This window comes from Diospyros lotus, chromosome 10 (genome assembly GCF_014633365.1).
Source record: "Diospyros lotus cultivar Yz01 chromosome 10, ASM1463336v1, whole genome shotgun sequence".
Taxonomy (NCBI): Eukaryota; Viridiplantae; Streptophyta; class Magnoliopsida; order Ericales; family Ebenaceae; genus Diospyros; species Diospyros lotus.
Genome location: NC_068347.1, coordinates 26356583 through 26368685, shown reverse-complemented (window position 1 = coordinate 26368685; position 12103 = coordinate 26356583). Strand labels below are relative to the sequence as shown.

The following is a 12103-nucleotide window of genomic DNA, read 5'->3' as shown; positions in this document are numbered from 1 at the left end:
GGTTGTGGGGGGTGTTATGCGGGGGGTCGAACGGTTCGGTTCGATTTTTAAAGTTATTTATACCACAATAACCGAAGTGAACCGAACAAACAACCTAATTTTTTGGAAAATTGATAACTGAACCGAACCGTCTATCAAGAATAATCGAATTGAATTGACCGATTTGGTTTGGTTAGTTCAGGGTTATCCGAATTTTTGCATAGTCCTACTATTCGTATACAAACAGATTTATATATGTGTGTGTATATATATATTTATATAAATACAAACATAAAACATTATATTAATATATATTTTTAATAATTATATATAATTTATCAATTGTAAAATTTATTTTTATTAAAAATTAGCACTTTTATTAATTTTATTTGTATTATTAAGCAATATTTCTATTTTCATCTTTTTGTTAAATTTTGATAATTTATTAGTTTTTTCAAAATAAACACATAATTATATAAACGACAATTTAAAATATATTTATCAAAATATATTATCAATTTAAATGTTAGTCAGTTTTAAAATTTTACATAACTCTTAAGTAAAAAGACTTAAAAGTCATATTAAAAAGTTATAAGCTAAATTTTCTCGAAATGACAACATTGATGGTAACTAACAATCAATGGTTGGCCATTACTAATTTTATTTTTTCTTTTAATTATTTGTTAATATCAAATTTATTTTTTTTATTATAAATGACAACATTGACAGTAACTAACAACCAATGGTTGGCTATTACTAATTTTATTTTTTCTTTTAATTATTTTTTAATATCAAATTTATTTTTTTTATTATAATAATAAAGTTATTATTTCACCCTCTTACATAATATCTGACTAACAAAAGATATTTTTCTACTATTTTCAAAACTTAATTCTTATAATAATACATACATAATACATAATTAATGACCTTGAGCAGTTTACCCTAATTAATTTTACATACGGAGTGCTTAAAGGGGAAGTGCAAAGACTAACCAGTCGCATGCGACCATGACCATGATGCATCTGCACAATAGCAGCGGTCCGAATTCATCCACGTGTCAGCACCTCGCCTCACCTTCTTCCCACCAAGTCCAACAAGCAACAACGTCTCTCATTTCCATCGACGACATCGCGGCCGAACCAGTCCATGAAAGTCCGGGTTATCGGCCCCCTTGAACGTCACTCCAGATGGCGGCGCTGCTCCGGAAGGTCTGGCAATCGGTCTCGAGCCGAGCCGAGCCGACCCGGAACACGCCGGAGCCGGAAGCGGCATACGGCCAGTCGTCCACTGGGGAATTTGATCGACTACCCGTGGACATATTCACACAAATATTGAAACTGCTCGGGCCGAAAGAGGCGGCGAGGCTGGTCGCTGTTTGCAAGTCGTGGAAATTGATCGTCTCCAAGAATCGGCTGTGGATATACTTCCTTCAGAACCAGGAGGAGCCGTGGGACTCGATCTTCTTTGCGGAGACGCACTTGCGATTGGGCCATCCTCTTCAGTAAGAGCCATGCGTATTCGTATTAGTTATTTTATCCTAATTTATATGCTTGGATATATTGTTGATAAGGATTAATTTTCTCATGAAATTGATAATTACTGTTTGGTCTACTTTGATCTTTTGACCTACAGGTTTCAATACTAAGATTCTATTTTGTCTTTTCCCATAAACGGGGGTAGTTCATCCATAAAGATTAAGTTATAATTAAAGCTATAAGAAAAATGATGTTCATACAACTTCGATAATAGTGGAAATTAACAATGTTTGAGAAATTAAGAGACAAAAAAAAAAAAAAAAATCTAAATTAACCATTCTGTTATGACAAAAACTGTTCAGGAAAGTTAAATCCTTAATTTATTTTTTGTTGTTTTAGAAAGTTCTCGGACTCACAGCCCCCCACATGGGCAGAGAGAGGGGGGTATCAATATGGAAAAGGTTGAAAATCGTGTTCAAAAATCTGTGTAGAGGAAAGCACGAGAACAAAACAGCCGTAATTTTGCTGGTTGTATATATATATATATATTTCTTGCATCCATTGATGTAAGAAACCAATATATAATAGTAAGTGGAAAATATTAACAGATTAAAAGGTAAAAGGACACACTACTGACTGCGCGCACATAGGATTAGGAATGATTGGCTATTTGAAAACAATTATATTGCTTTCAACACATAAATTGGACGAGGGGCAATGGGACATTTAAGAACTGTTAATGTTCATCATTGATAGTATTTCCCATTTGATTTTGTGTGTTTGGTTAAGCTGGATATAAAGTATAATTCAATGTGCATGCACAGCTGGAAGATAGTGATTTGAGGGATCTGGTGGCAAAAATGTCCAAGGGCTTCAAGAGGCTGTTAGCCCCTACGGGGGCTAGAATTGTCCAAAAAAATTGGAGAAAATTTACAAGAGTTGGAAACAAGCATGTATAAAGCACATTGATGTGAATTGGGCGGATAGAGCTTTGACTTTTGGTGGGGGCATTTATGACATGATTGGCTATGTTTCTGAAACATGTTTTTTGCCTTTTCAAACCATAAAAGACAATGTTGTACTTAGGACCGCCACATATACAGTCTAACTATCACTCAAGAACTCACCGATTACACCCTCAAATACACACCACACATCACACGACAGAAACAACAAGAATAGGAACACAAACAGCAACACAACCACACAAGAATCAAGGATTTTATCCTGGTTCAGTCTCATAAATGAGACCTACATCCAGACTGCCTTGGGCACCATGAAAACTCCACTATCTTGAATGCTTTTGGCGATTACATGCACTAAAACTACCTCTCTTTCCCACAGTCTAAAACCCTAGACTATATAGAGATGAAAACCCAAAGAGAACATACAAAGATAACCCTTCTCTCAGCCTAGCACATACTCACTTACTCTCTCAAGATACCCCAACTGTTTTCATGTTATAGCCGTGCCCTCCCAGCCCCTATTTATAAACCATAAGGGCGGGCAGGTCAGTTATAACTGACTGACCCTCCTGACCGAATTTATAACAACTTCCAGTCAGCCTATGCTAACTAACAAATCCTCCCATTACAATAGAGAAATATGCCAACAGATTTACATAAGGAAAAACTAACTAAGTGCAGAAATTAATCTAGCTCAAATGACTTCACAGACAAGGAGAACAAAGTTCTGGAAACTTTTTTCTGTTTGGAGTTTTTGGGGAATGTACTAGTTTTAAGAAACAAGAAGAAATGATTTTATTGGTTCCGAAACCATTTTTGTTTGAAAATGATCTTAAACAATGACAACAACAATCGCAAACCTAAGTCCCTAGATGGGGTTGGCTACATGAATTCTAGTCTTCTAGCCATTTTTATCCATGGTCATTTTCTTTGTAAGGCTATTTTGTCTTATGTCATGTTGAAGGATCTCCTCTCTCTCTTTTGCTACAAACCTCCTCAATTTCATCTACTAGCATCATAGGTGCATCTTTTACTCTTCTTCTTTATGTCCAAACTATCTTACTTTTGTTTGAAAATGATCATGTTTTAAAGTTTTCCTTATTTTTGGTTCCAAAAATAATGAAAATTTATGTAATAATGTAGCATGGAATTATAGATTTCATAATCATAAGGGCTCTTATAATCTCTTTACTCCATGAAGTAAGGTCGGATTCCATGTCTTTATAAAGCTGTCAGCTTCCATAAAATCACACTTATTAATGACCAAAGACCAAATTTCGCATAATTGAATCGATGGCAAGAGCTTATCTGGTTTGTGGGTTTTCTTTTCATTATTGTTGAGAATGATTTATGGAACCAGTGCAAAAACAATTCCAAACTCCCATCACCTAAAAGAGTTATTTTGAGGCAGATTTGATAAAAAAAAGTTTGGGAACCACTTTACGAATTGTTCTCTCCCAAGTTTCTTTCCCCCTTTTTTTCTCATTCAAAATGGGAAAACAATGTCCAGATTAGTAACCAAGCAGGATCCAGACTATTTATTTTCTGGGGGCACATTTCTACAATTTGCAAGTACTTGAGTTTGGGAGAAAAGGTTCCTATAGTAAATGGATTTTGTAGAAGCCTCCATTGATCATTTTCAAATGCCTTGTTAAAAGCATCACTGTGAATTTGATTATCTGAGCTGCGCACGTGAAATGTGTATAGTTGAGTGCTCATTTTAATACATGCTTTTTCCAATTTTAATAAGTTTGATCATAATAGGTTACTAAGGCTTACCTATTCTTAATACAATGTCCTAATTTGGTGGGATTAAGGCCTGTAATTGATGTTGTTGTTTTTATAATGTCTATTAATGTGAGGTACTTATACATTTAGACTTGCTTAGCTTCTGTTTCTTCATGCACCTAGCCCATGTTTAGAACTTAGATTTGTTGACCAAAAAGGAAAAAGATTGGAAAAGAAAATGAGCCTGTAGATTGAATACCTTTTGCTTGTGTGCAGAAAAAATGAGGAGAACGAATAGTAATTTGTCAAAAGGTTCATATTCAATTGATTATCAATAAAACAAAAGTATTACCTAAAAAGTATTTTTTTTTTTTGTTGAGAATTGATACTGTCAAAGTCCATGAAGTTTAAGGAATGCAAACATACTTTTTTATGAACTAGTTATACCATGATGGGCCTAATCAATGTAATGGTATAATGCAGAGCTCTTCCGAATCAAATATCTCAGTTGTCATTCATGGAAATCTATGGTCAACGGGCACAAGTCCCTGGCTCTATTATTATTGATGGTGTGCAACTCTATCTCTAGCTATTTATGTGATTCTTCCATATCCATAACATTTTTTTTGATCTTTACCTAACAGCAATGCAATTATAATTCATAAGTGGGTTAATTATGCTAATGTTCCTTGAAGTTTACTTATAGTTACATTTTAGTTGAGGCTTAGTTGCACCATATTTGATCTTTAATTTAATTTGTTGCCATAGCAGTCAATTAGGTTAATTTGAAAGGGTAGAAAAAGACCCCCTACCTCTCGGCCATCCTCTTACTTATATCATTGGTATTTACAGATTAGGAGTCTAGAAAAGGAAACTATATACAATAAAATAATCTTCTAATTACTGCCTATAGACAACATATAACTTCCAATTAATAATTGCTGTCTTCCTTGATTTCCTCCATAGAATCAGTCTTCCATAATCCTGTACCAATAAGTCAACTCTTCCAAATTAAGCATAGCTGTTCATTTACGGCTGTAACAGCTGTAAATGTAACAGCTGTATGTAGTAATATGAGACTTCCAACACTCCCCCTCAAGGTGGTGTATGAATGTCCTTCATGCCCATCTTGTAGATTATGGAAAGGAAGTCCTTGCAGTGTGACACTTTAGTGAAAGTGTTTGCGAGTTGATGCTTAGACTGAACAAATGGGATGCATAACTGGCCATTAGCGAGCTTCTCCTTTATAAAATGTCGATCAATGTCTATATGTTTGGTTCTATCATGTTTAACAAGGTTACTAGCAATACTTATTGTAGCTTTACTGTCACTATACAGTAATAGTGGCCCTTTTCTAGGAAATCCCAGTTCTTCCATGACTTTATTTACCCATAATGGCTCCCATACACCTAGGGCCATTTCCCTATACTCAGCTTCAACACTAGACCTAGCCACAACTAACTATTTTTTACTTCTCCATGTAACTAGGTTACCTCCAACAAAGGTGCAGTAGCTTGAGGTTGACCTTCTATCATCCAGGGAACCAGCCCAATCTGCATTTGTATACCCCTCAATGTTCAAATGGCTTTGATTAGAAAATAATAGATCTTTCCCAGGAGCTGTTTTTAGATAGCTTAAGATTCTATTTACAGCTTCCATGTAAACAAACCTAGGATTCTGCATAAATTGACTCACAACCCCACTGCATAAGCAATATCAATACTAGTATGAGACAAGCATGTTAGTTTTCCTACTAATCTTTGATACCTGCCTTTATCCACATTTTCTCCTTCATCAGCCTTGAGCCGGTGGTTGACTTCAATAGGAGAATCAGCTGGCTAACACCCTAACATACCTGTTTCTTCCAATAGATCTAAGACATACTTTCTTTGGGGAATGAAGATGCCTTTGTTTGATCTAGCAGCTTCAATTCCCAAGAAGTATCTCAACTTACCAAGATATTTGATTTCAAATTCTTCTCCCAAATATTTTTCAATTGTTTTATCCCATTTCCATCAGAGTCATTTCCTGTCACCACTATATCATCAATATACACAACGAGAACAATTATCTTGTTTCCTTCCCTCTTGAAGAACATAGTATGATCAACATTGCTTTGCTGATATCCGAATCTAATCATAGCCTTACTAAATCTGTCAAACTAGACTTTAGGAGACTGTTTTAGACTGCATACCTTCTCTAGTTTTTCTGGATTGCTAAAACTTGGTGGAACCTCCATATACGCTTCCTCTTCCAGTTCTTCATGTAGGAAGGCATTTTTGACATCTAGTTGGTGTAAATCCTAGTCCAATATGGCTGCACAAGAGAGTAGGATTAACACTGTGTTCATCTTTGCCACTGGTGCAAAGGTCTCCTCATAGTCCACTCCATAGGTGTGAGTGAACCCCTTAGCCACCAGTCTTGCCTTATATCTTTTTACTGTCTCATCAGTTTTATATTTAACTGTAAATACCCACTTACAGCCTGCTGGTTTCTTACTAGCTAGCAATACAATCAATTCCCACATTTTATTTTTCACCAAGGCTCTCATTTCCTCCGCCATAGCATCTCTCCATTGTGGCTCACTAATAGCTTGTTTCCAGTCTGTAGGCATCGTTGCTGACTCTACGAAAGACAGGAAATTTTTGTAGGAAACTGACAGAGAATTATAGGTAACAAAATTGGAGATAGGATGCTGTGTACAAGTCCTAACTCCTTTTCTGATAGCTATAAGAATCAAGCTCAAGATTAGTTACAGGGATTTGGTTTTAAACATGAGATTTAGGGTCAGTGGGGTACTTACTGGTATCAGTGGAGTCATGGGAATCCTTTTGGCTAGGTAGAGTGTGCTGAGTGGCATGTTTCCTGTAGAAATAAGTTAGTACCCCTCCTTTATCAAATTTGTTCAGGCCCTAATGATTTGTATTTGTGATCCCTTCATCTAGCTGACTTGATTTCTCCCTTGCACCCCCTACTCCTTTCTCCTTGCTTGGCTTCTCAGAACCAACTGTTTCTTCATCTGTTTCCAACAATTTGTTATGATTAGGAGCTCTTTAGATAACTCAAACAATGCTTACAAGTGCCAATCTCTCACACTCCTCGCTCGAAATCAAACCAAACAATATAAATAAGAGATTGAAATTGAAAGAACAGAATTAAAGGAATGAAAACCAGAGAAAGAAACAACCAAACCTCAAACAAGAGGTGCGCTTGGTTCGGATTGCATGAAAAACAACCCTACATCCAGCCTTGAAATCACCCCGAGAGCAACCTTTATCTTATTCAAAAATCGATTAGTACAAGCAATACCTGAGTACACCCTCAATTGCTCACCAAGATTATAAAGGACTATCTTTTTTCTCTAGCCTTTCCTCATGGAACAAAATGTTGCGTTTTTGCATGGAGGATTATTTCTAGAAGATGAAGATTAGAACCTGTTAGAATGAAGATGAAGTTTGACTGTTTTATTCTAAGTTAGATTAGTTAACTTAGTTATTCTATTATGAGGGATATATTAGTCTTTTGTATAGGCTAAGTAGTTAGCCTTGTAATTTCCGCCCCTATAGTTTATAAATAGGAGGCGAGAGGCTTGCAGTCGGTCATAACAAATCATTCTATGGTTTCTCTGTACCCAAGTGATATTGCCAAGAGAGAGAGAAAGGCTTAGAGGGAAAGTTTGTCTTTGTATTCTCTTGTGTGAGCAGTGAACTTGTGTGAGAGAGAGAAAGAAGGTTCTTGTATCTTGTTTCAATCGGTTTTCTAGTGGATTTATCTCTTGAGAGAAGGCTGGATATAGGATTGCATTTTGCATTCCGAACCAGGATAATTCTGCGCCTGTTGATTGGTTTGATTGCTCTTTTATTTCAGTTTCTTTGCTGTTTACATTTCCTGTTAATTATATTCTGTTGTGGGTTTGATTTTCGAGAGGATTTGAGAGTATTTAGAGAGGTCTATCATCTAAGGGTAATTCCACATAGTCCTAGGATAATACGAAACAAAAGTTGTACTCGCATAGAATAATGAATTCTATCTCTCTCGGCTAACCCCCTGCCCCCCTTATTTATAGACTAAGGGGTGGACATCCCAATGAAGACTTTAGATAATTACAGTTTAACCCCATAACTTTCACTAATTTCACATGGGATACAATTTCCTATCTAAATCTTCAATAGCCACTTATGCGCACTGCCTTCACTGATTTTCTAGGAATGACTTTATCCTATACTCGAGACAACAACATAACACAATCCCATATCCAACGTATCCCTATCTTCCTCCCCCCTCAATTACATCATTATTGCTGACAGTCTTCATAGTCTCCATAGTTCCATTCCATTGCATAGGATGATATTGAGATCTTGCTGGCATCTTTTCTTGTTTCCAATCTCTTGGACTCTCCCCCTGAAGAGGTGATAGGGCATACTGAAAATAGCTCTCATCTTCCCCAAAGGTAACATCCATGCTTGCATAGAATTTTTGGGTAGGTGGGTAATAGTATTTGTATCCTTTTTGAGCAGCAGAATATCCAATAAATATGCATTTGAGGGCTCAAGTATCTAACTTACTTGTTGTAGGAGTGTGATTCCTTACATAGTAGGTGCAGCCAAAAACTTTGGCAGGGATAGTATAGGCTGATGCTCCTAGTAACAGCTCTGAGGGAGTTCTGAAATTAAGGGTCATAAGGGGCATTCTGTTAATGAGATAGTCACCTGTGAGGACAGCATCTCCCCAGTAAGTCTTTGGAACATGCATAGTGAATAGGAGAGACCTAGCCACTTCCAAGAGATGCCTATTTTTCCTTTCTACTACTCCATTTTGAGTAGTGTTGTCTAAACAACTAGTTTGATGTATGATACCCTGTTCCTTTTGATACTCTTGAAAGTCTTTATCCCTATACTCTAGCCCATTATCACTTCTTAGGTCCTAGATTTTTGCATCAAATTGAGTGGTTACCATTTTGTGGAATGTCTGAAAACAGTTATCTGCCTCACTTTTACTTTTCATAAGGTAAACCCAAGTGGTTCGATTAAATCAATCAATAAATGTTTTAAACCATCTACAACCAGTAAGAGACTTAGTCCTACTAGGTCCCCAAATATCTGATGAACAATCATAAAAGGTTTAGAATTTTTATTATTAGTAGCAGGGTAAACATATCTTGTATGTTTAGCAAACTCACAAGCCTCACAAAACACATTTCTCAGATTGCACTGTTTTGCTAGACCTGGAACAAGTTTCCCTAAGACTGAAAAAGAAGGATGGCCTAGTCTTTGATGCCACTACATTAGTTGCTTCTCGGCTGAGGTTAAGTGGCTAGCTCTTAGGGCTTGTCGGTCAGGCTGAGAGATAGAATCATTGTCCAATTGGTACAAGCCATCAACTAGTCTACCAGAGCCAATCATTTTCCCTGTGCTCACTTCCTGGAAAATATAATGAGTAGGGAAAAAAGTAATTTTATAGTTTAGGTCATTAGTAATAGAGCTCACAGATAACAGGTTATTCACAAAGTTAGGGACATGAAGTACTGAGGAAAGTATAAGGTTTTGATTGCAGTTAATGGACCCTTTTCCAGAAATGGAAGAAAGAGTGTCATCTTCAATTCTGACTTTGTCTTTGCTAGAGCATGGAATATAGGTCAGATGGGAATTAGAGGAACCTGTCATATGAGCTGAGGCTCCAGAGTCCATAATCCAAGGTGTTTTTTTCTAAAGAAGTTGAAGTGCGGAGTGCTGTAACAAGACTGGGAACATTACCAGCTTTACTTGCTTGGGCATAGTGAGATGAAGGAATTGTAGGAAAGGAGGAAGATGGAGCAGTTGATTCCATCTTAAGCTTAGTCATCAACTGCTGCAGAAAAACTACCTCTTCTCTTGAAAGGTTGATAGGCCCAGTCTCAGCATGTGGCTCAGCCTCTACTTGGGTAGTCTTTGGTAGATGTGCTTGTGGACGCCCTTCATGTCCTTTTCCCTTTCCTCTATTGGGTTTGCCATTTAGAGATCAAACATCAAAAGTTGGAAAACTACAACAATTTCTAAGCAAAAAATTAAGCCAATCAAACACCTTCAATTAACATTTTTCCTAGAATTTAATTCTAGGTAATTCAATTGCCTAGAAAATATTTTCTTTCTATGCAAATTCCATATTTGCAATCAAACACACCCTTATATTTCTGGCCAGGAATCAACACTCCTCCTTAAGCTGGTGAGTGAATATCTTTCATTCCCAACTTACACAATAACTCGTCAAATCTTCTTGTCGGCATTCCCTTTGTCAATGCATTAACCAACTAGTTTTCGGATGGGACAAAGGGAATACAAATTAGTCCAACTTCTAGCTTCTCCTTTTTAAAATGTCAATCTATCTCAACATGTTTTGTTCTATTATGTTGCACTAGATTATGTGTAATATTGATAGTTGACTTTTTGTCACAAAAACAACTTGATTGGTCCACTTTTAATATTGTCACAACAATTTTGTGTAATATTGTCACAAAATTCAGTTAGTGCAGTAGGGGTTTGTACACGGGTAGAGCTGAGGTGTGTAGTACAAAGGCAGTTATGAATAATTGGCGGGAACCTATGTACATGTGTGCAGGAAGGCTATAAATTGAGGCTGACCCTTTTATTGGAGGTATCTGGAAATTGAATGAAAACTCTCTGATTCTCCCTCCATTTCCCTCTCCATTCTCTCGTTCTTCCTATCTTTCTGTACTCTGCCCCTCTCCCCCCCACTTTCACGAGAATTCTCTCGTTTCACTAGTGATCTCTCTCTTCTTGGAAGAGATCAGAATTGATAATTGCTAGATCCATCCGGATCTAATAATTTTGGTATCAGAGTCGATCCTTGGCCACGCGATCGAAGGTGACGACAATGGCAGAAGGGACAAGAATGAAAAACTTGGAAACTCAGGTGCAACAATGCGAATCCACGATGAGTGATCTGCAAGCACGGGTGGATCAATTGGAATCGGGATCTAATCGGAACCACGAAGCCATCATGGTTGTCGATAGGAAGTTGGATGTGACCGTGATGGAAATTCGAGAGGAGCTCTAGGGGTTTATGGTGATGTTTGCAAGGCAAAACCAAGTGAGTATCTCCCCTGACTTCCCTCCTAGGGAGAGAGCAGAATCAATTCTGCCAAGGCAGGGCAGATCGAATCCAATTCTATAGGGGAGAGGAATGAATCAGAGGGTAATTGGGACCTCTGTAGGTGGGGAAGATCATGGAGAGTCAGGTGAGAATGGTTAGGAACGACGACCGAACGCGCTGATGGGGCAAAACCAGCATGGTTTACCTATGCCACGCTTGGAGATCCCACTATTTGATGGAGTGAGTCCACGTTGGTGGATCAGAAGGTGTGAGTGAATGTTCGAGTGGTATGGGGTAGCAGGGAGGCAGAAGGTGACTATAGCAACAACATACCTTAATGATGCAGGGGATGCTTGGTACCAAGGGTGGTCCAAGGTCTGAGAGGATTGCAGATGGGAGGACTTCGCAGAAGAATTTTGTGAGAGGTTTGGAGATTGGGGCTTATCGGATGTGGTGTAGGAATTCAACAAAATTAGGCAGGTAGGGTCAGTGATGGAGTACCAATTGAGGTTTGAAGAGCTGAATGCCCTGATGCTCAACCACAACCCCTATTTAACGAAGGCCTACTTCATTTCAAGCTTCATAAGCAGCTTGAATGAGGAGTTGAGGCCAATGGTAAAGGTGCTCCAACCTTGTACTCTCAAGTATGCTGTTGATAGTGCCAAGCTCCATGAACTAAAGGAGTGGCCTTGGGGAATCTACTGCAAGGTAATAGCTATGCTAAAGAGTTGGGAAGGGGATACCCTGGAATGAAGAATTTGGCATTACTTGGCCCCGCAAACCACGGTGGAAAAACTATGAAACAGAGGAGGCAGGTGAGCCTCTGTTTCAGGTGCGGGGATAAATATTTTCTCGGCCACTAAT

General features: G+C 37.8%; 1 protein-coding gene across 15 annotated transcripts in view; it reads left to right on the top strand.

Moving 5' to 3' along the window:
* The first annotated feature begins 1057 nt into the window (after positions 1-1057).
* The window catches only part of LOC127811438 (actin-related protein 8-like), a 91411-nt gene continuing 80365 nt past the window's right edge, over positions 1058-12103 (top strand). For 5 of the 15 annotated variants that reach the window (XM_052351312.1, XM_052351311.1, XM_052351307.1 and 2 more), the window contains exons 1-2: positions 1063-1483; positions 4634-4719. In XM_052351312.1, coding sequence (XP_052207272.1) covers positions 1170-1483; positions 4634-4719 — 400 coding nt within the window. In that variant the 5' untranslated portion in view covers positions 1063-1169. Of the gene's footprint in view, positions 1484-4633; positions 4720-12103 lie in introns of all 15 variants that reach the window. The other 10 variants (XR_008025685.1, XR_008025684.1, XM_052351317.1 and 7 more) reach the window with 6 other exon arrangements.